This window comes from Meleagris gallopavo, chromosome 9, assembly GCF_905368555.1.
Source record: "Meleagris gallopavo chromosome 9, MGAL_WU_HG_1.1, whole genome shotgun sequence".
In the NCBI taxonomy this organism is placed as follows: Eukaryota; Metazoa; Chordata; class Aves; order Galliformes; family Phasianidae; genus Meleagris; species Meleagris gallopavo.
Genome location: NC_139412.1, coordinates 8,012,433 through 8,040,031, shown reverse-complemented (window position 1 = coordinate 8,040,031; position 27,599 = coordinate 8,012,433). Strand labels below are relative to the sequence as shown.

General features: G+C 36.0%; 1 protein-coding gene across 1 annotated transcript in view; it reads left to right on the top strand.

Moving 5' to 3' along the window:
* Nucleotides 1–14,214: 14,214 nt before the first annotated feature.
* Nucleotides 14,215–27,599, top strand: part of KLHL4 (kelch like family member 4) — a 34,595-nt gene continuing 21,210 nt past the window's right edge. Inside the window, exon 1 of the mRNA XM_003208363.5 lies at nt 14,215–15,437. Within this exon, the coding sequence (XP_003208411.2) occupies nt 15,016–15,437 (422 nt within the window). The 5' untranslated portion in view covers nt 14,215–15,015. The remainder of the gene's footprint in view (nt 15,438–27,599) is intronic.

Below are 27,599 nucleotides of genomic sequence, written 5' to 3'. Positions count from 1 at the left end.
AGCACTCAAAATAGAAAATTCCAAATAACTCATTTCTCAGGGCTCTGTACAAATGTTGTCCTTAATTTTATGGGACTTGGAGTAGTGTGAAAAAATTCTAGATCTATCAAATACATCTTATTAACATAAAAGGTAAGACAGCAATGTTTTAAGATTATTAAGGATAAGTTTTCACTCGATGGCATAATTTTAGCATTGTATTCCAACTGTTATAGCATTTAAATTTGGGTTTCCATCTCCCAGCTCTAAGTTTTCAAACAGATAATGAATATTTAAACTACACTGCAATGAAAAAATCAAACCAAACCAAAACACAAAGGCCCTCAACAAAATGCAACAACTCCAAAACCACATCAGAGGAAGAATGACAGGAGCTAAAGTACATAAGGGTTTTTTTCCTTCAGAATGTCAATCTCTTTTTGTCTTCAAAAAGGGCCCAAAATTGGAAGCAGCTAAAAATAAGAGATGCAGTTTAACAATCACTGGCACTTTCTATAAGAACAATCTTCATGATCTTTAAAATCCCTCTTGATGATGGATATGCCTATGGATTTTCTCAAACTGATCACGGTCAAGCAAATGCAGTAATCAATACATCAACTGGCAAGGCATCAGCAGGCCAGAATTTCAATACAGATGTTCTGCCTTGCACATCTTGCTTTTTTGTGCCAGAAATGAAATGCCTGTGTAGCACCTTCACACTGCTCCTCAGGCTCAGAAACCTGCAGCACAAAGGAGCATTCTAACTCTGGTAAATAAAGGAAGCAGTTTCCATTCTCTGGAAAGAAAGGCACAAATGAAAATGAATGTGATGAGAAGTCCACAAAGAGTGTGCTCAACTTCATCCAGAAAGTATGTCAAAAGCAAAAATAAATGGATTCTGGATTTGGAATTCTGCTCTTGCCTATTTTTCTTCTCTTTCAGAACATGACGGTTGTCTATCACTGGTGTTTCACTACAGCATCGCTATATCAACATTACTTAATGGGTTACAAATAAATTCAATTTAGTCACAGCTTGAACTGTAAAATCTTATGAAGCATGAGGAAATTGCCTTTAACAATTTCATGCACTTGTATACAAAGCTTTCACCAACTGTTCTACATCATTTAGGGCTGTTTGCTGCAAGAGCGATTAGAAGGGACAAAAAATTGCAAAGAACAACAGGTCTGTCCGATTCATACACAGAAAATAAATCAGATTGCCTCACAGAACATTTTACAGAAGTATCTTGGTGAAGTATTCTAGGTGGCTTATTGTACAAATAACATGGACTGAAAGGAAAATAAATGCATTGCTCTGTCTCTTCTGGAGTTCAAGGAAAAATGCCCTTGCGGTGTCATTTTAAAAATTAATTTCAAACAAGGAGATCAGTAAAAATGTTAGCAGTTCCCTCCATAGCTTTTCAAGGCAAAATAAACTCAATTCTATTCTATACCAGAAATAAAATTTTGGCATTTTAGAAATCTGTACTGTGATGCAACCATCTGCCAACGTCTCACTGACAATGTATAACTTTATGGCATCCTGTTAATGGGTATGGGTTTTTTGAATTTATTTTTTACAGACTTATGTCAGCACTGCAGAAATGCACATTTGCTGAAAGACACGAGTATCTTCCATCTTTGGAGATACTAAATAACTAGTATCTACTTCATGGTCCTTTTTGGATCATGTAACAGTGAAAAACAGCTCAGTATACAACAGGTACCCTTAAAGTAGTCAGTTATCTACCTGTATTATCCGAATATTTGATGGAAGCACACCAAACTTGGGAACTTCTCCTCTTCAACAGCTAAAACTAATTCTGTTTACAGAACTGTTTCCTATTGGCATCAGCCATCCATGAAAGTATATGTTTAGCCTGACAAGCTTGCATATCAGTCTTCCATTTGATTACAAAACAACTGAATATTTGTTTTTATAAGGGGTGACATTTACCCAATATTACTGACAATAATATTTTCTGAAATACAAAAAGCCATAGTATTCACAGAAGCAATGTCAAATTATTGGAGTGCCATATTTTAGAAGTAAAATTTAAGTAGTCTACCAGTTGCACTAAGCTGTTCTGGTCCACTGCATTATTTTTCAGAAAACCAAATATCCTCTGCCTGCCCCAAATGTTTTACAATAAAGTCATGCTACCCAATGCCACAATTAAACTGATCCTACTGGTCAAAAAGAAATATCACATCATTTTCTTTTGAGTTTTTTTTTCTATTAAGCGGTATAACCTTCTGATATTGTTTATCTAGTTAAACAGAAGGGGGAAGGATTGTGTTTGGCATATAAATGCGGCTGGGGAACATGAACACATTTTTGGCATAGCTGATACAGTATCTACCCTAAAGTAATTCTTACTTGGATGATACATATATATGGACATGGACAATGCTCAGGCCAAACTAATTAATGAGGTAATCTACTTATTTACTGAGAGAAGAGCCACAGAGAGCATAAAGCTGCATAGCAAATATAATAACATATTACTGTTCTGAAAAGATTTCTGGAGAAGTTCTTGAGTCTAAGATCTAATACAATGAAAAAATACCCAGTACATATTATCACTGTAGTTTTTAGACAAATACTGTGATATTTGGAATGAAAAACCATGTTTAAATTATTCTGAAGACCTTGATGGTGCTGATTATCTTCAATTATGAACTATTCTTTTTCTTAGTCAGCAGAATCTAACACAGAGATCTCAGTTTTTAGGCAGACTGCTTTTGTTTACCAGGAATTTAATTACATCTTATCTGTAGCTGCACAAACTTGTAGAGCTGATTTTGCAGCTATACAAGCAAAAAAATGAGAAACTGATAACTGAAAAAGTCATCCATTCCAGCCACTTAAAAGCAAGAGGAAAAATCTTATTAACTTTTCTTATATGGCTGATGAAACAGACAAAAATATAATCTATAGTTGAATACATGGTAACTCATCTGTCTTTACCCAGTGATATTTTCACAACCGCATAGAAGCAAAAAGACCAATACATTAATTCAAACAGAATGTAAATTACAGGATTGTCACTCTGTAACTTCAGTAGCACAAATAAACACCTGTAACTGTGCATCCCTGTCTTTTCAACTTACTATGCAACACCTGCAAAAAGGCATTCCATGCAATATAATTAAGAAATAACAGATGCCTGGCAAAATTTATGGATTGAGGAGAAACCACTGAAACCTAATAGTTTTTATTGACAAGACAGAAAAGGAATAGACCAAACTTTATGACTGTAATGGTGGATGATACCTTTTTTTGACTAAGGACTTTTCTGAAGATTTCATATTCTTTAAAAACAAGTGGTTCAGGACATAGTTCAATTTCAATAGAGACAATTTGTATTAGCTAGGCTATTAATGGAACTCTGTAGATATATAACACAACATAGGACTTCCCACATAATTGTGTTCACATTCCTCTGCTAAAAAGAAGAGGTGGGAAATGAACATTCAGCCTAGAGGTAAATAATTTAGGAAAAACATCAAAACTGTCCTTGGGAAAAATCAGGAGCATAGAGAAGTTAAAAAAATAACTTATATAAAAATAAAACTGCCTTGAGTTAAAAAAAAATGGGGCAAGACTAATCATTGTATGGAAGCAGGGAATTTAGTACCATATTCTCTATAGAAATAACAGCATAACTGTGCATGCACAAAAAGTTTAGTCTGCAGTTAAAGAAAACTAGCCTGCTATTAGACAATGTTACTTCAATGCTGTTCCTCTTACAGGGAAAAAGATGCTCTATTTCAATTTAAAACTTGCTAAAAAGAACATAAAGTGAGGACAATTCTGCACTGACCTGAATTAGTTGCCTGTGGTTTTCCTATTTCAGAGATCTCATTACGTACTGAGAATGTGGCTCTGCTTCATTGTACCTCCTTTTACACTGCTGACAGATTATTTTAAACAGGCTCCAGCAAAGAACTTGATACTTCTTTTTTATTCCTTTTTTCTTAATGTATTTTTAGTCTATGGGCTGAAATTATTTCAATCCCAGAACTTGACACTCCTCTGGGAAAGTCTGTGCAGCAATCTTAGCGTGCTTCATTCCCACTGAGCAGGTCCCGTTTGAGTGGTGATAGCTTCAGGTGCTGTGCAAATAGTGTCCAAAAGTTTGAAAAGTCTGAATTCTGTTGTTCAAACCCATATTTCTCGTGGCAGGCTCAGCTGGGATGTGTCCTACACTGCAAAGCTCTCCATGGCTGCTAAGTGCTAATTCACAAATCCTGGGCTGGATTGAGTATCAGCTGCTGCTGCTGAATACCAAAAAAAATTTGAAGAGACTAGGGTAGACCTACTGGTATTGCCCTGTTCTCTCCATTTAATAAGTAATTTATATTCATTATTTAATTCCTTAAACTACATTATATTTTTAAAAAATATGTTAATAGGATGATTTCAGAGTTCCACAGATGCTGCATAAAGATACCATAATGAGCAGATTTCCCTAAATTCTGGAAATAGCCCATTAAAGCAGTTATTACATTCACTACTTATTTTGAAAATATCTCAGTAAATAAACTTATTTATTTATTTATTTGGCATATAACAGTCACAGGAAAACAAAAGGGCAATTCCTTGTAAAAATGTCTGTGATGACCAGGCGGTTTCTTACAGGTAACCAGTAAAAATTCTCTGAACACCAGAAAGCTCATCTGTGCATGTTAGCAAGTCTGGGAAACATTTTTTCAGATTAATGTACCTGAAGTGTTCTGGAGGTAACTGCAAATGGAGGTAAGTGCAAATGGTAGCAAGTACTAATATCATCTTAGGTGATGCTGTGATTTAGAAAAATTCAATTAAAAGTAATTGCTGTGTTGCAGAGTAGCTCATGTTACTCAGTATAGATCAAAGTCAGTGAATGAAGGAGATTGCAACAAGATTCCTTGACTGTGACTGACAATCTGAGAATCAATGGCTAAGTCCAAAAAAGTCCGTCCACTGAATGCTAAGATCTACTGCAGTAGAGACCAAGTACTTATGGTGCAGTTTGGATTCTGCATTTTCTTCAAGAACCAGAAAAAAAGCACCTGTGATTTTGTCCACGTCTCTACCAGATTAACAGCTCTTGGAATTAAACTTGTGATTGTCTTAGTTAATAGCACTAAGGGTGATGATTCATTTATACCTAATGATAGGATGTTCAAGTAATTCATGTTAGATAAAAATTATACTGAAGAATAATTTCTTAATTCTTTCTCTCCTTTTCCTCTGCTTAAAAACAAATTGCAGCTATGTATCAAATTGTTCTATTTTGAAGAAATAAATGTGTGTTTTATGCTTTTATATTGTAAAAACCCAGTCTTCCGGGAATCATTTTGAAGCAGGCAGATGTTCCCGTGAATGATTATATTCTATGGGTCACTAAAAATTCATCTGAATAAACATAAAATACAAATCTGGGAATATCTCCAAATGTTTTCCCCAGTAGCTGACTGTTTCTGGCATCCTCAATTTTATAAGATGGGCAGAGTATAATATTCCTCACTTTCGTTTTTAAAGGAAGAATATTCAGAATGAAGAGATGATATGCAGTGCATTACCCTGAATCATTAAGACATTAAGTTCTGAGTTAGTGCAATACATACATTCACATAATTTAGTCAATATAGAACATATACATTTACAAACTTAAAAGTAAATTAGAAGTTTCTGAGCACAGCTAATGTATCAGAAGCATGTAATGATGTAAAAAAAAAACCCTAAAAAATAAAAGAAAACTGAAAATGTAATATCAACAGTTCTGTGCAGCATTATTCAAAGTATGGACAGAAATAAAATACTTCAGATAAAAAATTCTCCACATTAGAGGTAGGTAAGAAGACAACTGCAGATCATTGCAGAAAGAAAATTGTTATACTGCAATAAGAAAAAAAAAAACAGAGTAATCTTCACATTTTTATTACGCTTCTTGCACTCTACAAAATCTGTGAAGACTATGTGATTAAAGATCCTAATATATAAATTATTTGCATTGTCCTTAAAAAGATAAAATATGTATTATTTTCAGGAAGACTATATACCCCCGCAGTACAGAAATGCCTCTTCTACAACATATAACTGTTAGTACCTAAGAGAGAGGTCTCCAAGCCAGAATGATTAGGTTTGTGTCAGGCAGAAAAACAATGAGGTATATTCCAGCATACAGAAAGCAATTTCAGAAGGAATGAAACACCTAACGTGATCAGCAAGAAGAATTTATTAAGAAAACAGTCAAATAGCTTTTCTTTTCTCACTGGTTTCTCACATGACATTCTCATTAACATGAACCATAACATTATGAAATAAAGCATTTAAAAAAAATCAACCACTATCAATGATCTAGAGGCAATTACACACCAGACTTTACTGTTTGTTTCAGTGCTTAGTTGAATCTTGTATTTTAAAGCAATAGAATTCAGTAGGTATATTTTTCCTCTGTTCATTAATTCCACATTAATGCTAGCACAACTATAGACTTTGTTATTTAAAGTTAATTTATTTTGCATTTAAGTTGTGCTAGTAAGTGATAGTCATAATGTAATCTTAAATGTTGGCTGTATCAAGAACGTATTAAAGCCATCAACTACTCACTAAAGAGAGGTACTACTGATAACTTAATTCAGGAAACTCAGTAAGCCAAAGGGCCAAACATTGTCACTCCAACTGTATCAAGTACCATGAAATATGGCCCAAAGCAGAGTACAATTACCTCATGATCCTCAATGTTAAAATTGAGACCTGAAAACAATTTGATGTAAACAGCCTTTTAAACTGGTAATAACAAACCAACAGTGGCTGTCTGAATTTACAGTTGTGACATGCTAAATTATACCAGTTGGATATTGCCAATTAATTTCAGCAGAAGTTTAATTTCAGGAGGCTTGCTGAGCTTAATTTTTTTTCTAAGAACATCTCACTGGTAATGTATTTGCAAAATGATTTAATACACTGCAACAGCTCTCTCTTTGCTATCTCAAGAATTCTTACAACTAACGTATACAACTGGAAGTATCAACTTTAATCAAAGAGAAAAAGAGGGCTAACTTCCATTTCCAAAGCTCATCTGTATGCACGTATCTCATCAGTAACAGATATTTCTGCTCTGCATTTATTTCTATGGTTCATCAAGGGTCTTTTCTGGAAATAATGCCATCTGACACAATCACAGAAATACCAGAAACTCCTGCTAACTGACACAGTGCTGGAGGGCTTCTTTCTTCCGGGCATACATTATGGACTACCTGCATCTCAGTCAAATGTCCAAAGCTGAGCTGGAAGGGTAAAATAGAATTAAAGTTTTTATCCTACGGACTGCTTGTCTAAAGATCCTAACATAGCAACGTGGGTTGGTACACCTACAAGAAATGTTCTCAGATAAGTCACTGATTTTTGGGATGGCAAAAATCACAGTGAAATTCACATTCAAGATTAAGAGATAAGAGACTGGACCTAATAAGACTATTGATAAAGTTCTGGAAGAATTAATACTAAAACAAGAGATGTTGCTCTCTCTGTCCTATTCTGTAGCTTCATTTTTCAACCATCTTTCATGCTAAATAGTAAGGTTTAATGTTCTGTTAGGTGTCATTTGCTCTTTCTCTTTTCAACTGTATTTATTTCTTCCTTCCCTTGGGAATGTCATTCCTCTCCCTGCATTATGTTATCACTTGCAAATCTGATCACTGTGTTGTTTACTACCTTTTATGATTATTAATGAATATGTATGAAGGTAAAACATTCTGTATTTTACTCTGTTCTCCAGTTTTCATATAATTGCACAGTACTTATATATACAAAATTAACGTGTTTTCCACAGAAAATATGAAAATACTAAACATTTCTAGTATTCCCAAAGATTGATGCTGTGTTCTCTATTCTAAAAAAAAAAAAGGAAAACCGACAGAACCAAATTTGTTTGTATGAGAAAGTTAGGATATGGGTAGATTAAAGCCACATTTACGTGTTTTTATATTCTGGGCTAGCATCAGAAAGTAAAAGAGCAGCCTCAAGGCGTCTTGGCAGCTGACAACAGCTGGAGCTAGGCTGAGCAACAATAAGATTGTGATGTGATACTGTATGGCTTTTTTGACAAAGTAAAAACTGAGCTAATATGTGCTCTTGCAGGTGACAGGATCAGAAGGATGCCTGGTGGTAGGATGCCGTGAAATAGTTTGCTGTGAAAGATATTGGTTAAAAGCACCTTTTCAGATGAGCTTTCACAGCAATATTTGTAATCATAAGATATTTAAAGTATTATGTCACTTGCACTGTTATGGCAACACAAAGGACAGATCAGAAGTCGAGGAAAGTTGATAAGAAAACTGATGACAAATGGAAGAGAAAATGAAGAAAGGAAAAAGGTAGATAGACACAATGCTACAAAACATAACAAAACAAAACAAAAACAAAAACAGACAGTATACAAAAATGCCTATTTTCACATCCATAGATGAAGCAGGACAGTTTGTCTGAACCTGAATATGTGCCTGTGGTTGAACCAAAATGTGTACTGGAAGTTAGATAAATCCTTAAGAAAGAATTGAAGTAACTGCCTCAAACCACTCAAACACCTGTGCCAATGGTTTACAGGCTGGTCTGGCCTGGTTCCATGACTAGTGGGGCAGAGGAATTTGCAAATCTGAGCCTATGGAAAGCCGAAACAGAAGACCCCAAAATAATTAAAAACAACAGCAACTCTAATTTACTAAACTAATTTACTAAATACGGTATCAGAATGCAAGATAATACACTATAATACAATATAATTAGAATTGAAACTAATAAATCAATTATTTGATTTATGAGAGTGTGTCCGAAAGGTGGAAAGGCCTCACCATAATGCTGAGGTGAGATGCGCACTCGGGTCAAGAAGTGGGGATGAGAGAGCTGAAAAAGGGCAGGTCGGGTGATCCACGAAAGCTTATATCCCCTCTCTAAATGCAAAGTCCTCTGGGGTATGTAGTTCTTTCCTGGGACAGATGCCTGAAATGAAAGAGCATTAACTCTGTAACTCCCAGTGCACTACATGGTGTTATGATGTGAAATACCAATAACCAAAAATAATAAAACTATGACAATCTGCCCAACGGCAGGTAATTTTTCCATCAATATTCAAAGAACTCTAAAACCTCTGTTAGTGATTTGGAGGACATGCAGAGCCACATTCTGAGGATCTTTTCCTGAAGCATATAGTGCCCTTCCTGAATCTCAGAAGCCATTTGTGGGATTGAACAGTAAAAGTAGCTAAGAATTATTACATTCTACACTGCACTGAGATGCAACTGCCTCAAGGGCCTCCCTCTCTTAAAATTAAAGACAGCATTTAATACTTTATAAGAGACAGTGAACAAGAGTCACATTCAAAAACTTACCAGGAAAGATTGACCTTGGGCATAAGTCCTTATTCTGTCAAAGCTTTGAGATGACATATGATAAAGACTTATACTGACAAGTGTCAAATCTAAATACTAGTTTTTTTGGAGGGTATGCCAGATCCTTTCTGTACTCTTTAGTATCTGATGATAATAATTGGTTGGTAAATAAAAGTTGTTAGTGAATAAACAAAAAATTGAAGTATTTTCTACTTGAAGATGGTATCATGATTCTTTTTGCAATTTTGGAGAATTAGTGCCTGTTTTGATATAGATGTTATGCAGAATAACAGCAATTAAAAGTTCTGTTAACCATTCTATTACTTAAGATCCTCCCTCCAAAACCAGTACAAGACAGCTATAGACTGGAGTGAGTCCAGCAGAGGGTCACCAAGATGGCTGGGGGCTGAAGAGCTTGCCCAGTGGATTGCCTGAGGGGAACAGGGCTTGTTCAGCATCACCCAGCAACTACAAGATCAAGAAATCTGAGCCACGCTCTTCACAGACCATGACAGGAGGAAGGAAAACAGGAAGTCAGCATAAAATAAAACAAGAAAAGTTTGACCAATTAAAAGGAATACATTTTCACTATTAGGATGCTCAAACATTAGAACAGGTTTCCCAGAAGAATTCTGATGTTGTTGTCTTAGGACAGGAATTTGGACTAGAGAGATTCTGAGGTCTCTTCCAACCTGAATTATGCTATGACAGTTTGGTAGAAAAAGATAAGTCTATGCTTCCTGTTTCACAATCTGATAGGCTTGCATAAACAGTATGGTGTTGCTTTGAATACCTCCACAGTTTTGAACACCACATTTTCACAATTCCTTCATTTTTGATACAGATTATTAGTAAAATAAAAGGTTCTATAGAAAGAAATGTGGAACTAAGCTGACGGTATTTACAGTGGCTGCTCTGAAAGTAACAACTCCTGTTTTATTATGCTAGCTCATGACATCAGAGGTGGATGTTGGTGATATGGCAACAGTAGAGGCTGAACCTTCCCACCAGTACTCCATTACATTCTGCTGTCATATTACAGACGGAGCAGGGGGACAGTTTGACAAAATGGCTTCTTATGTGGAGGTGCATATGAAGTGTGGAATTGAACTCCTCTATGTGGAAAAAAATTGCATCCATTGGCATTCATCAACACTGAAAAGTGGACGTGAACATAGTGAGGTGGTGGGTGGTGTGTTTCAGCAGTGGTGACAGCTACAGTTGTTCAGCTTCACTGGTACAGATTTCTATGAGTGTGGCTCTTGTTCATTGCTGGCAAAAAAAAACATAACTAATGGTTGTGACTATGTTGAAAACTAGTTGTAACTGAGAATTTTATCTATCTAACAGTTTTATTGTGCTCTTTGTGTCTTTTGTTGTTTCCATGGAAATAAATCGGAGCTACCTACATCACAAATGATGCAAATACTTGCATTTGCTACAGTTTCTATTTGGAATAACTGCTTTTCTAAACTGAAAATGCTACTGTCTAAAAGGTGGTCATCTCTCAGTAATACGGACATTGATGATAGGACAACAGGTTGTATTTCTACAGCATAAAACTCCAATAGTTTGACCAGGTTTTTTACACGAGCAGTAATGAAGACAAACTATTTAGATCTCAGCTGCCTATTTCTAGATTAAGGTTTCAGCAATAGGACAAAGAAATTATTTCATGCATACATCTTGCTAACGACCCATTCAAGGTCTGTTTTCTTACAACAGAAAGGCTTTCCTTTCTTCAAACTCTACAGAAGATACTCTTGCAAAAGATAACGGGCAGAGAGAGAAGAATGAACTAGAGGAATACTTAGAGAATAAGTAAAAAATCACAGAAGTTAAAAAAAATAAAATAAACAGGCCATTTCTCGACTTGTAAATACATTAGGATTCAACTCTGCATGTATTTTGAGAGGGTGTGACATCTGCATGCTGCTCAGAGTTAACATAGGAAAAGGGAAAATTTCTAAAATACAGAGTGCATTTTTCCTAGTACTTCTGCTGTTTCTAGAAAACAGCAAACCTATTTCTAACCATTTCAGGCCTGAAATTTTAGATTATTAAATCACTTATACTGCTCTATTACAGCATATTGAAGTTTTAGCCAGCACGGTAACAAGCTGTTTGAAGAATAATCTGCCCTACCTGAAACATATTCCATGCTGACTCAGGCTGAATTTTTGAGCAAAACAGTCTTCAGGAAATCTGCAGTCAATTTTAGCTAGATACGCTTTACATCTGCCAAAACGTGTGCTGAGTTAGTAGGAAACAGAGTTATTTACAAACTGAAGTTCTGTTTCCCCATTCTCAAGTCAAGTCCAAGTAATAGGCTTATGATGACATCTGCAAAAGGATTTAATGAAAAGAAACCAACAGAAGCTTTGTGAGATGATGAGAAATGACGGATTCAATGTATCAGAGCTGTTGCTAAGTGGAAATATTGGAGCTGCTTGGGTTGGCTCAATAGCCTGATTAAGTTAGCAAGAAACGGTGCTTTCTCTTCACCTTTACAAGATTTTATCATAAATTATCTTATTAACATGGTACAGAGAAACTGTCTCCTTAAAATAGATCTTGGATTGCAAGGCATGCCAATGTAGATGCAATCCTAAGGAATATATACAGATACCATTAAGTATTATTACTTTTATAAAAGTGAACAGTAGAACATTCATAAGCACATAGGCTAAAATTGAAAGGCTAAGCAATATTAAATCCAGTATTAAATAGATGTAATGCCAAAAAACAACAACAACAACAAAAAAAACCATCAAAATCAACAAAAAAAGAACCCAAAAACCCACAGCCTTAAACATAACTTGTATGCCTCCAGGAAAATTTCAGGCTGTTATAAAGTTAAAGCGAGAAAACACCTTACTCTGACTTCTGAAAACATAACAGTCTTTCTTCCCCAATGGCCAGCATTTTTGTTTTTCCATTCACTCCCTACAAATTCTTTAAAATCCCTGAAATTAGGGAGCGCCTTCTTTATTTGTCTGCATTCTCAGCAAGCTTAAATTGAAACCGCTTATTAAATGAACAATCAGGCCTTTATATACTTTCTTCTTAATATAACTATTAAGAAGTCGAACAAGTTTTCTTATTTCTATCCATTCCTGAAAAACTGAAAATGAAGTTTTTTAAAACTGTGTTCCATTAACAACACTTACAGCCTGATATTCTAACACAGATGTCCTTCTTTCATATTATTCTTAAGTACACATTACTCAAGAATACAGTTTGTATTAGTGAAGAATTGTTACACAGAGTATTACTTCAGTAGAGGATGGCATAGTTTGGGATGCCCACGTATGATGAAGTGGCAGTCTTTGCACGTGTGCAAATCACAGTGCCAGAAATAACAGTGGCACCAGACCTGCTGAGACCCAGAGGCTCATGTCCAAGCACAAACTGGCCCTCCTTCACTGCACGTTCACGTGGTACGTTTAACTTCAGCAGCTCAGGCACACAAGTGAGTTCTGGCAGCTGCTGTGAGAGCAGTAACCCATAGCAGAGAAGTGGGGTCAGCACTGGAAGCATTTATGCCAAGGCTAGCAAGGGCCTCTATTTTAACTCTCACAAGTAGGAGTACATTATTCTTTCATATGAGAAAGGACTCTTACTAGCAACCAAATTTTCTTTGCTCTGTCTGCCACAAACATCTGCCCTCTTGTCAGAATTACAAGTTCATTCTGATGTAATAGTTTAGCCTCAATGTTTAGACTGGATATATGGAAAAAAACTTTTTACATTAAGGGTGGTGAAGCTCTGGAACAGACTGTCCAGAGAGATGGTGGAAGCCCTGTCTTGGAGACAAGCAAGGTCAGCCTGGACTGGGCTCTGAGCAATTTGATAGAGTTGTAGGTGTCCCTGTTCATTGCAAGGGAGTTGGAATAGGTGGCCTTTAAGGGTCCCCTCCAACACAAACGATTCTATGATTCTGTATAGATGTATCAGGTAGGTCTCTCAAATGTCCTCTCTTCTCAGCTTTTCCTTTCTTGCCTTTTATGGCCAACTTTTTCTCATAATTTCGTTTGTATAAAGTCATTTCTATCCCTCTATGCATCTAAACAGCATTATTTTCTCCAACTATTTTACAATTCCTCTTTTGCCCTGGAATTTTTCCGTCCATTTCATGAGACTGCGTATCATTTGATATCATTTGCTTGAATCTCAGGAATAGGATAGGAACTTGGCAGCCCAGCATAAGAGCTGATGTTTCTTAGTTCTATTATCTCAATTTGCTGATTCTTTACAAAACTCTACTTCACATTTCACTGTTTGCACTACATGCAGCCAAAAAAGAGAAGGCTGATTTCAGTGTTTGAAGGTTCAAAACTCCATCAGTGGAGTTTAGGAGATAGACAAAACATCACAACAGAAGTCAAAAGGAGGTCTGAAAAAGAGATGTAAAATGTAATGGAGAAAGGTACCCTCCTTTAATTCTGAATCCAGTCTTACTGACTGCTTTACAGTTTTTTGTTTCTGCATACTGCTTACAGATACATACATCATTAACAGCACACTGTGGAGAATGTAACAAAAAAAAAAATCCAATTTATTTATTTATTTTGAATTGCAAAAACAGTGCATGTACATTATTTCAAAACACACAGGCTCCGTGTGTTTTGAAATAACACAGGGCAGGGCAGTTCTCACAGCCCTGTCTCTTGATGAAAGGATGAGAATATGCCATCTAATAAATTTGCTGAAAACATGCTGCGCTGTACATTATCAAAATAAAGATGCTTTAAAAAAAAATAATCACACTCCTTTCATTGTCTGTGTGAAATTAAGAAGAGGATGGCAAGGGGTGTTTACACAGGCACTTAGCCAGGAAGCTGTGTTTTCCACAGATACAGTCATTCAGGGAGCACATCTCTGATTTTATGAGCTCCCTCTCTCTGTTCTCATACCCCTGTAATCATGACAAGAAATCTATCTATAGGTGAGAGAATACATAGCTCTGCACAGCATACTGAAATGCTGCCTCTTTCCTTTAGGTAAGTGCTACCACACTGAGGCCATTTGTAGGAATTTTACACAGCAAGACAAACAAATGGAAACCTCTTAAGGAAACACATGAACTGCAGGATAGTTTCACAGTGAATCGTCACAAAAAATCTGTGCAAGGAGACTGTAAAAGAATTATACATAAATCTTCTCTGAAATGCAGCAATGCTGGTTAGCAATGGAAAATGCTGTTAGATAGAAAGTCTTGTCACTTTATTTGTATGTGCTCTTCAGCATCTTAAGTTGCAGCTTAGGATCCCTCAGGATCATGTGAGGCTAGGTTATATATTAGGGAGCTGTGCTATAGTGCTGTGTGTAAGCCTAGCAGCTGGGTACTGTTATGGTTGCTGCTTTCCTGTGCTAAGCTGATTTACTTGTTTAAGGTCTGACCTCATCATCCTGTCAGTATGGATTCCCACCTATACAGTTAGCAGCAGCTTAGCATCGGCTCTAAGAGCTTGCAGTATATTAATCAGGAGAGAGAGCGAGCTACCGGTATTTGTTCTTTTGTTGTCTTTTCTTAAGAAGAGGAGTTGAAACACAAGAGATAACAAAGAATCCATTTCCTTTCCAGAAGAATAGGCTTTTGTCGTTTTTTTTTTTTTTTTCTTTTCTTTTTTTTTTTTTTCCTGAAACAATGTCAGTATCTGGAAAGAAAGAGTTTGATGTGAAGCAGATCCTGAGGCTCCGCTGGAGGTGGTTCAGCCACCCCTCGCAGAGCTCCGCAGGCACGGGGGGCTGCCACCAGCAGGAAGGATATGAGCACAGAGGGACACCGGTGCAGAACAGGTTGAAGAACCACTCTCGGGACAGAAATGGGCTGAAGAAAAACAGCAGTCCTGTCCACCACAATATATTGGCGCCTGTGCCCGGTCCAACTCCAGCGCACCACCGATCGATTCAAACCTGGCATCAACAAAACCTCATAGAACAGCTTCGATCAAATGAAGATATTCCCAAAGCAAACACAGAGGAAAACTGCGTCAAGGAAGATTCAAGTAAAACCCCACAGGAGTTGCAGATGATCACAGAGGAAAATTCAGATGAATCTGCAGAGAGGTAGGAGTTTTAAAGTCTGAACTTCAAAAGCAGTACTTCTATCCAAGTTATTCCCTAAAACTGTCTTTTTTCTTAAGCAGAATTCTTTACTGCGTTAATCTCACTTTATGTATGTGCACACCCACACTCATACAAATAGAAATGCATTCACATTAAGAAGTGAATTGAAGGATTGTGAAATGTAGAGGTTTGATATGTCATTTCAGAACCTCAAAAAAAAAAAATTAAAAAAAATCCACCAGCTTGTCAAATTTTTCCTATTACAGTTTATGACATACTAATTCTTTGTCTTGACTTATTATGTGTAAAGACAATGAAGAAATGAGCTTTCTGAAATGCTGTCCTCATTCTGACTTTATCAATGGGTGCAACTTTGACAAATGAGAACTGCTGGAGATGCGCAGTCTGTGTGGTTGCCATCAGTTTGTCAAATTCCTCACTGCCTTTTATTAGTGCCTTCTTGACAAGCATAATTAACCTTGAACTAAGTGGAAAGGAAGCATCATTACTTGCTTTTTTGAAGGTTTCTTTGAAATAACGTTACCTTCACAGCTTGTTTAGCACACTAACGGACAAATATTTTCTATAAGGTCAGGTTAAAAGATATTACAGCTATGCCACCTTAAAGGTCTAAGAACAAAGGAAGAGCTATTTTTAAGATGTTCATAGGCAGAAGAAAACAGAAGCACAAGTTATTTGGTTAAACATACCATTTAGATTGATGATGTTTTCAGAACTGATGTCAGCAGTAATAGCTCCTACAGCAACAAATTTACTTCTCCTTTATCCCTACTTTGACTCAAATTATGCATTTACAATGCAATTATTTGTACCATTAGATAAGACTGCCATCAAGTCTTTGGGAATAATTTCAGATATTTATACTGTACTTAAATAGAAATCCATCTTAACTGAAGTTATAGTTTCTCTCAGTAAAACAAATCTGACAGTTTGTGTATTTTTAGGAGTTGCTGTTTTTCAAGTTGTACATCTGGTATAGGGAACATTTGCAGACTGAACAGAAAAAATGCCTTTCAAAATGTCATTCTGAAAACAGTCTTAATGGATGCTATGTAAAATCATTACAAAATAAAATCAGTGAGGTAGGATAGTTTTGTGTGCTCATTCATGTACTAGTTTGTTGGCATAACTTACTTCAAATAACATTACATATTTCCTGGGGTGGAGAGGGGGAAGCAAACACAGGCACATCTTAAAAAGAAAGTAATTTTAGTTTGAAAAATATAAAGAAGGGTGAATAATCAAGATAAGACTGTTGTCTGATGAAGAAAGTTAAAAAAAAAGCATAATGAATTCAGTTTGGAAGGTACTGAGGCACTGTCTTCTAAAATGAGATGTGACATTTTCTCCAGCTATATAAAAACTTTATGCCAAGACCTCATGAAATGTTGTTCCTTCATATTCATTCAAATTTACGTTCTGTTGAGTTGTTCAAGTTTTCAGATTTTAGAAGAATTTTGGGAATGTGTATCATAACCCATTGGTATAGTCATGTGTGTTTTCTGTAAAGTTATCAGTAAAAGCACATTGTAGGATAAAGGAATTCTTAAACACCTTAAAGTGCTGACTTTATAAGACTTTGTTTAGAAAGTCAAATGCCACTATGTGTTTCACTCTAATTAAAATTTTATTTCAAGGAATTAGAATATATTCTTAAAGATGCTATAACATAGATCCAATTTCTTCAGTATATATCAGGAGAAACAGCTAAGCAAATAATCTGTCTTTCTCTTCTTCTGTAGCATCTAACACACGACACACAAGAATTAATATGCTAATCACTTGGGTAGAAAATCAGGCATTTGGAAGTTCCCTAACTGCATCTTCTTACACTACTAAAGTCAATGAAGAATGAACCATGTAATTATTGCCTCCATGTGCTCTTTCACATTCATACCTGAGGATACTAAAAACAACTTCATACAAATTGTCCTTTTATTCTGTAAAAGGAATTTTGTCTTGTGAGCATTGAGCATTGACTCTAATCCAATCATTTTACCTCTGCCTGCAGAAGTTCCATTTTTAGCTGGACTCTACAGCATGACAAGTTGAACATACTACTACTTGTCACTTGGACATTCAAAATAGTGGGAAAGGTTAGGAAATCAGGGCAATGCTTAAATCTTAAACAGGATATATGCAATTTCTACTAGCAACTTAATTCTTTCTACCAAAAAAAGCTGAGGAAACATTAGAAGAATATTCCTTATTTCTTCAAAATAAATTGAGACATCTTTCTCCAGAAACCTCAGAACTTATTGACTTCACTAATTAGGCAGGATCTGTGAGTCTGATGAAATATGGGTTGTTTACTGAGGAAAAAAGGTAAATAAAGTTCCAAAGAACTATTCCATTTTGAATATTCTACCATGAATACACTTAATCCTGTTTTCTTCAACCTTTTTGGTGCTCCTGTACCCAATACAAAATAAGTAGTCCAAAACCTTTCTGACCTACAGGCTCCTTCCTGAATACTAGCCCTTGACAAATGACTGACAATGAGAATTTAAGGGATGAGAACACAGTATTTTTTCAGTAACAATACCCAATTGAGATGTGACCAACCAATAAATGCTATGTGCATAACAGATAAATAAATTGCTTATTGACTCATGGTTAGGATAAACTTCCCAGTGTGCTTGGGGACTGTCTTGCTGCTAGAAGAACACACTTAAAAGGTATCAAAAATATTCTGGAAGCATTTTAAATGACGCTCCTTGACCTACTAAAAGATCCTTACAAAGTTTGCACCTGTAGTTCTGGAAAGATATGGATTTTATTTGCCTGGTCTGATTCTCACCAACTGACTCCTTGAATGAGGACCTTTACACATGTGAAAAACAGAGAAACCAGTTAAAACCTGAATGGATGCCAACTTCTTCCGTTTATTTGTACACTGTATTTTTTGCTATAAGATACTATGGGATTAATGGGATAGTCATAAGGCTAAACCTGCAGAACACAGACATGCAAATAAAGACTAAACAACATCAAATATTTCAGGTTTGGCTTAAAGGAAGCAGGAGCTTAAGTGAGCTTTGAAACAATGTATGGTAAATAAGCTGTGAATTGCTTCTAGTTCAGAAGGCATGTGCCTATTGTATACTTTACCTAGTCTGTTGATAATTTCACATTTCTTTTAACTATCTGGAACATGATAAAGTTCAACTTTTTCCAGGGATATCAAAATTCCTTGAAGAAATCCTATTTCTTTCAAAGAGAATGGTCTGGAAGTTGACCAGATATATCATAGAAAATCCCAAGATTTCACTGTTAGACTTTGTTTGATGATCAACAAAAACTTTGTTTTCACGTGCAAGATATGGAAAAGCACTTGTGCAAAGAAACTGAAAAGGCATTCATACCTCCTAATAGGAAGAATCCATGATATTAAATTACCTTGATTACTTTGCTTGATTAATTTTGGACTCACAGACATGACTGTACTGATCTTATAGTGCAAGAAGTATACCTATTATGTATTTACATTATGCTATGCTGCCACATCAATTTATGCTGGAAGGTATGTTATGGTTCTGTAAGTATACTATTGAAGACCATGTAAGCTGGCAAAGTACCTCTATTCCTCCTAGTAACCCAAGGCAGTGGGATTTCAATAATGAATCTAGCATCCATTCAACATTTTTCTTTTATGCACTTATAATTGTACAGCTGAAAAACCTCACAAATCCACTTGGTTGACAAACTTCAGTTTTGGTAAAGATATATGCTCTCTAATCTTCCATATGAGACAAAATTAATTAATTTTACTACACTCTTTTGATGTCATAATCCAAGCAGCTGGTGCTGATGGGTGTACTCAGATACTCAGGAGGAGTACCTTCTTAACAGAAGCAATTTTCTGTAGTTACTATTTACGATCAATTATTTTGACAGTTCCTTTTGTGTAAGACATGAAAATTCACATCATCTTTTTTTCTTTGCCAACAATATGGAAATAACTAACAATTTCCCATACTATCACTGATATATACATACAAGATTATTGCACATATTATCCTCTATATCAGAGATTTCCCTAAAATTCTTATTTCCATTAGCAGATAATAGCCTTGGCTCAAAGTACAGTGAAATAAAAGATACTTGAAATAAAAAATACCCTTTTATTTGTTGCAGTAGCCCAAAAGACATTCAACAGAACACAGAATCATAGAATATCCCAATTTGGGAAGAGACCCACAAAGACCAATGAGTTAAGCTCCTGGCCCCACACAGGACCACCCAGAATCTAAAAACTAATGTCTGAGAGCACTGTCCAAGAGCTCCTTGAGCTCTGGTAGCTTGGAGCCATGCTCGCTGCCCTCTGGTGCAGAACCTTTTTCTGACCCCCAACCTGACCCTCCCCTGATGCAGCTCTATGTTGTTCCTTTGGGTCCTGTTGCTGTCACCAGCAAGCAGAGCTCAGTGCTGCCCTGTGAGGATCTGTAGGTCGCCATGAGGCCTCCCCTCAGCCTCCTCTTCTCCAGGCTGAGCAGCTGCTGAGCTTGTGATTCATGTGAGCCCTGCACCAAGACGCGTTCCCTAACCATCTGTACATTTTTGCAGTTCTTTGTCCCTAAATATAGTACTTCCAACAAATCATCTTATTTTTATCAGATAATGTCTCCAGTGTAATATTACTTAATTCTGATCCTAAATAGAAGCTAAGAAAATATTTTTGTTTTATGGAGAATTTTGCAGTTTCTTTAATACTTTATATGTTGACTTATATGCAATATACATTAAAAAGATGATTTTATGTCAGTCTGCTATGGACAGCCAAAATGCTTCATTACAACCTCAGGGAAAAGCAGAAAGTAATTGTCTGCTAAAGATAAGCTTTAAATAAAGGTCAAAATACAAATTTGAAGCTTGGAACACTGAAAATGGATTGTTTAAGATATTGTAGCCAATCTCCTCTCAGAAGTGATGGATATATAGTCTATGTGGCATTTCAACATTTTAATGCAGTGGAAGAAAGGTTTGCAGCTGAGCATTTGTGGCAATAATGTTGGAAGAACAGCCCGTTGGCAACAGTGAGATGCTGCATCTGCTGGTGCCAAATATTACTTCAGTTTTACTTATGAACTGAGAAAAGGCATAGATAATTAGTGGAGCTGAGTTTTGATAGTATTTTACTGTAACTGTCTCACAGCTGTTTTTAAAAATAGGTGAGAGTACTGAGAAAATTTTCTTGTGACATCTGCTGTTTGCTAAAAGTAGAAAATTTGTGAAGTTCTAGTAAGTGGCATCTCATGCAAAACTGAAATCAAAATGCACATTTACCCTTTTCTTTGAAGTTGTTAAACTGCAAGGAAGGACAGGGCTTTTCAGGCAATGTGAGAATGTAATGAACAGTGACTACTGAAGTCATTTGGACTAAACAAATGCTATTGCCTCATATAGGATCCCTTGGTACAGAAATGAGAATCAATGCCTCAAAAGCTTCCTCAGCAGATTTTATGCCTATTTTCTCCTTCTACTGCAACATCTTTGGAGGAGCTTGACACACAGGCTTACACTTAACATGCACAGCTTTCAAAGATGAATTATTAGAGACAAGGAAAAAAATACCATTTAATAGTAATTTAAGAAACTATGACAATTCTATCAATTTCAAACCAATTTCTTTATGATTCAATTATCTTCTCATTTCTTCTCCATGCAGTGTGCTCTCAGCAAAGACAGCTGCTAAATTACTTCTTAAAGACTTATTACTGTTCTTAAAGTCTCTGCCTAATGTCTCCAGAAAAAGTTAAGATGATTAAACACATGTGACCAATGCAGAGCATGTTCCACAGACATAATAAACATGTGCAACTGCAAAATCAATAGTATATGAAATCAATTGTATGATTATTGAAGCATTATTGGAAAAGGGGGAGAGTTTGCTTGATTTGAAAATTACAGACAGAAATGTAAAAGAAATGAACAATTTATGTTCATAGTTCAAAGTAAACAACTCAGACACACACACACAAAATATATTTGCAATACTGCCATAAGGAACATTACTAAATCTTTCACAGTTAAAGAAAGAAAGAGATTTGTTGCAGTAAATCAGCTAGAGTTAGCCCACTGCATACTAATTCATTCAGCTAGAAGAAAATAATGATACTATATTTTAAGAATAACTACATCAGGTGATATAATAAAGAATATGTCTTGTATATAATGTCTGTAGGTATGCAAGATAAATAAATACAGAAATGCTGAAGTACAGATTTACAGAATGAGCTAAAGGGAGTATAGGAACTAAACTCAAAAATCTCTAAATCAGAACTGTAAAAGTTTCTTCCTGTGTGTAATCAGGCCCCACATCAGTGACTCTATACTCAGACTCCACCACTCAGCTCTGACAAATCTCCCAATGCTCCTCCTTCCCCTTTCCCAAGAAAATGCTTAATAGTCAAAATTCAATTCAAAGCTAATTAAAATAGATAGAACAAGAACTCATGGCCTGGGTCTTTCCAACAATTCTGCTTATCCACTAATTACTACCATAAATCATCTTATACTTCATTCTAGAAACTGTTTTCATTTTATATGATGAATCAGGATAATTCACTAAAATTTTGTCTACTGCTCACAAGCAGAAAGATAACTAAAAGCATGTAGAGGACCTTGTAGATACTATATTCACGTGAAGTTAGAATATATGATACAGTATTTAAATGGCTTTGCTTTAAAAGCATTTTGTCAAGAAAAAGGGCACAGATATAGAAGGATACCTTACTTAGAAATGAAACAGAACAAAACAGAACACTGTCAATTGTTTTCTTCATTATTTTATCAGCTAAAACATACTTAGGCTAAATAAATGTTCATTGGAAAAGAACGATTCCTCAATCTTTCTTTGGTTCTGCTACGCATATTTTGAAAATTGTTGGACAAGAATCTTTCCCAAGTACTAGCAATTGATTTAACCAAATACAAGCTCTCCAAGACTGCCTCTAACTTGTAAAATGTATGACTTCACGAGTAGCTGTGTTAGGAACTCAAAATTAACATCCACTGATTCTATCTCAGATTTGCTACGTGTTTCTTATATAAATGCAGAGAAACAATTTAGGCTCTTGGTACCACTGCTTGTTCATATTAAAGATAACCTTGGATACCTATTTTCTTATGAACACAATAAGAACTGCTTAGTGTTTTTAAGCACCACAATTTTCCTAAAGCCTGCTAGTAACATGCAAACTTTAAATGTGTACATTACAACTGATGCATTATACTAGTATTTCTCACGATAATACCACATAATGTATATAGCTCCCATGATTATAATATCACAAAAGTCAGACTACTACTTGAAGTTTTCTGTTTCAACCAGTGATAGTGACCACCAGCACAGTTATAATAAAGTGTTTTGAACAGCAAACACAAAAGGAATACATTTGACAAAGTGGAGAGCCGCTGTCACCATTTGCTATGCTTGAATTTACCTCATTAATTAGAAGAGGAAGGGAGGCACTCTTGCAAGACAAGCATTTTCAAAGCCTGTTCATTTTAATAGAAGTTGGGAAAATGAACCTTTTTGAACAGTGAAAACATACCTTGATTTAAATGGAAATCATAAGCAAACCACTAAGAAATCCTAGGAGCTGGAGAAAAGCTATTTTGAGCTATTACATATGGTTTGCGTTGCCAGGGAAACCTCTTCTACGGTGTTCATTTAGCACAGATGCCCAGGAAAGCTCTGTGTCTCCTTGTCACACCATTTCAGAATGTGAAGAAATAGAGAAGCACATACACACACACGCAGACAAAAATATCTCAGTAATTTAATCTTAGTCACATTCTGCGTTTTTGGTGGGAGTTAGTTTTTTTTTTTTCCCCAGTTCTTCCATGACCACTGTGTTAAAGAAAAAGCTTTGTAACCAGAAACCTCTGTTTCCAAACAGGATGTTTGTTGAAATATCACCTTCAGTTGAGATCCATTTGAGTTCACATACAGATAGCAAGCTATGTAGGCAAAGGATTTGCCTGTACCATATACATAGGGAAAACACAGGGAGTAAGTCTGGTGATGCCATTTCTGACCCACCCTTCTGACCCCTGGTCAGATTTGACTTGCCAAAACACATCATATAATCTGCTTTATTGCTGCAGCCAAGCAGGATTTACTTCAACAGTATTGGGCATGCTCCCTTTACCTCTTTAGACCTCAGTTAGGTGATAGCCTAGAAAGCAGTTGCAGTCTGCCATGACCAAGGACTCACCTGCCTCTCTGTTGTGCAGGCAGGAGAGCTCAGATCACTTCCATAAGCACTTGTTCCAGGGTGTGCATTAACTACACAAATACAGTCCCAAACTAAGGCAAAGCACCTGGACAAACATCTAAGGTCCAGGCAAATGTCTTTCTCCTCCTGACCAGGTGGTCAGATAGAGAGGTGATACAGGGAGTCAACAATAAGAGAAATTTGCATGGTGCTTTAGAAGGAAAGAAGCAAAAATACAAATCCATACCTACAGTGCTCCCTTCTGAGTTTTGAATCCTTGTTTTGTTTTGGCCTGAGTTACTGTTCTTCCAGTGACCTAGAGCTTGTGTGTGACTGAAGTTTTGGGCTCTAAGTGACCTTAATACACGTCAATCATTTGTATAAATCTTAATACCACCAAACTTGGTTTAGACTGGTTAGGAAAGAGGTAGAAATTGATTCTTGTTACCAAGTAATTTAATTGATGCAATAAAACCAGCAGTTATTTTAGACATCACACTAGAGCTTTCTAAAGAAAATCCTCTAATTTGTCCAATACACCTAATAATTCTGTGCTGCTTCTCTGAGTCATAACCTGTAATTCAAAACATATGTAACCACTGAACTAAGACTGCATGAAGAGCTTTAAATCAACCATACCTACATATCAGTTAGCATAATACTTGTTATAAACATTTAAAGATTGAAATGCTTGTTCTGAGTCACAATTTTAACTCTCACAGAGGACATTACTGAAGATTACTACCAGTCTATCTAGCTAGTTTACAGAAAACTACATGCAAGGACAGAAATTCCTTTCTATGTGATTACTTACAAAGAAACCCCACTATTCTACATTCAAGTACCATGGCTTAGGACAGACTTTTGATCTCTCTCTCTGAGATACTTGACCTAGTAAAATCACCTGGCAGTACAGCCAACTCAGTCTCTTGATAAATCTTGTCATACTGGATTTATAGGCAATTTTAAGACAGGTTCCTGTGAAGTTACAGCCATGAAGGAGCCAGACTGTTCAATCAGAACACAATGAAGCAGTGAGAAAAGCACAGAAAGGAACAAGGTTGTAAGTCAGCACTAATTTTTTGTCCTCATTTGTTTTTTCATTCACTTAAGGATGGCAGACTCATCTATAAAATAAATTTAGTTTGGCTTGGTGCTACACTATGCCAATAAAGTTGCTCAGTATGAAGCTCCCACGAGATGCCATAGATGTGCCAGATGTGCCTCTGACTTCCTCTTCAGAGGAATTCAATATGCATCTCAATTACTGGTTAGCTGTTTAAATTAATGCTTCCTTACACTGTTCACTTAGAGTTACAATGAATTCAAAACTGAATTGAGCACATAAGCAGGCCTTCTCCTCCGCATGGTCTCTCATCAGAAGTCTCTCTGAAGCACGCTTAATGAAGTAAGAATCATGGAACTAATTAGTTTCATCTAGCAGTAATCATGGTTGGGTTTAAGCAAAATTTGTTGACCTTAGCTTGTTTTTGTTTTTTGTCCTCTAACTAAAAATGCCACATCCAGCATCTAGTCACTATTTTTCATTTTGCACATTTTGACAACTTGAGATAATGTCTTTTAGTTCTTTAGGGAGATGCTATTAAATTACCTAAACGTATTATCACCAGCTACATGAAAGTTGAGCAAGGAGTAAGCAACCTCACTGAATTTCTCCTTCAAAGAGTTTTAATTTTCACCAACATAATCTTATAATGTAAATATTGAGTTAGAAATCATGTTATTGCAGTGATGATTTCAGAACTCTTATTGGAGTCTTTGAGTGTGCATTGATTAAGGCAACAAAACATTCCATATAATTTATATTTTTTCTTACACGCTAAATTTTTATGAGCAACAACTTTCTTATCTGTCTTAGGAAAAACACATTAACTAAAATATTTTGTTTAAAATCAGAACACAGGTGAGATTTTATATGGCAACATATATACTTGTATATTTTTTACTGAAACATTTTACTTAGTTATTACTCTCCGTTACACAGTGGAAATGAACAGTGTTAATTCTTTTGGAGGATCATTCTGAACGATGATTTGAGATAGCATTAATTTAAATGATTTGTCTGAGACACTTCATCATTAAATACAGATAGACAGATATCTATTATAATAAAACACTCAGGGATGTACATCTAGTGCACTCTCCAGACTGATTAGATATTAGCGGAGTCCCAATTTTTATGAATTCATCTCATGTCGTTATAAAATTTATAGTAAAATTTCATATTCAGATTATTCTGAATGAGGAGGAAAGCCATTATTTAATTTGAAAATCCCTACTACATTGCAAATGTTAACACTAACATATCACCATGATAAAAGTCTCTATTTACACTGTATGGCCACTGAGAATCTGAAGAAATAGCTGCTGAATTTTGTTCCTACAGTCCTTTCAGTGATTTGAACCATGTGCACTGGATCACTAGAAACTCCCACATTCAGCCAACAAGTATTGCACGCAGGGCTGTGGCTCTCCCAAGGGACTGCACTCCTGCAGCGTCCCACTGGGAAGGCAGCCTGGGGCATGAAGTACAAATCCACAGAAGGCAACAGCCCCATCCACAGCCTTCCCAGCTTGTCCTGCTGACATAACAGAATGGGAGGCCAGTTGATGCCTCATTTTAGTGTCTCTTAAAGTTTCTGAACAGTTCTGCAAAAAAGTTACTGAACAATTTTCAAAACTGAGCCCCAAAAGTCAAGAACAAATTGTTATACATGCTGACTCTCAAACAAGCATTTATTAGTGAAATTTTTAAATGTTTCCCTTGAGCAGTTAAAAATAATTCACAGAATGTTGCTGTCCAACCAAAGAAGATACGAATCAGATCTTATTGTGCTTTTACACAGTACAAAATTCTGAAAACTATTTACTGTGTACACACAAATACCTCCATTTCTTACTTATCTGTATAGAACAAATTGCAAACATAAATCTCCACTGAAGACACAAGATGCCAATAAAGGAATGCATAAAGCTTTCAACAAATTGTCTTCCCAGAAGCATAAGATAGTCTGAGGCAGTATATATGCTAAGAACAATCAGCACTGCAGTGAGACAGGAAAATAATTTTACAACTAACATCCACCATTAAAAAAATAAATATACAATTTCTAAAGGAAAAAGGAGCTTCGTGGGAAGACTATTTGGATCGAGCCTCTTTGTAATGTGAAATGATGCTGGGGACACAGCTGACACCATCATAAAGGCCTGCAAAGTGCTGAGGTGCTCTCCAGTGGAATTATCCCACCAAAAGCATGCTTCCAATTCACAGGATAATTGAAATAACCTAGTCTCAATTCATTTCATTATGAATCATAAAATTATCTTAACTACTGCCAACTGAAAAAGGTGGCAAGTTTCTGTGAAAAATTGCAAAAAGAACTTATTAAAGATAGGCTGTTATTCAGATCTCCAATTTCTAAAGGGATTGCCAGTGTGAACTTTCAGTGGAAGTCAGCAATCTCTCTATTCACCTCAGTAATTGTACATTTCAGTTGTTTACTTCTTCCTTTGCTACAGTTACTTTGTTATTCCATTGCATGCTAATGTTCCATACACTTTAAGATCATAATTTTTGATCCACAACTTTTTGCACAATATTTAGATGTTATATTTACCAGCAACATCTAAGAAAGGAGACAACTACAGTAGAACTATTAGGAAATATTGAATATTAAGGTAGAGGTTAGGACAACTACTGATTGCATGTTGTCAGCAAGCAATTAATACAAGTGCATAAACTTTATAATTATTTTATGCTGTGTTTAGAAGTCGCTTTCTAATAGAAATATTTTTCTTCATATCTCAGCCAACTGATTTAGGGGCCCTACAATTTGGCTTAAGGAGGTAGCATCTTTCAACTTCCAGCTCCAGACACCTTCCAACAGAGGGTCAGAAC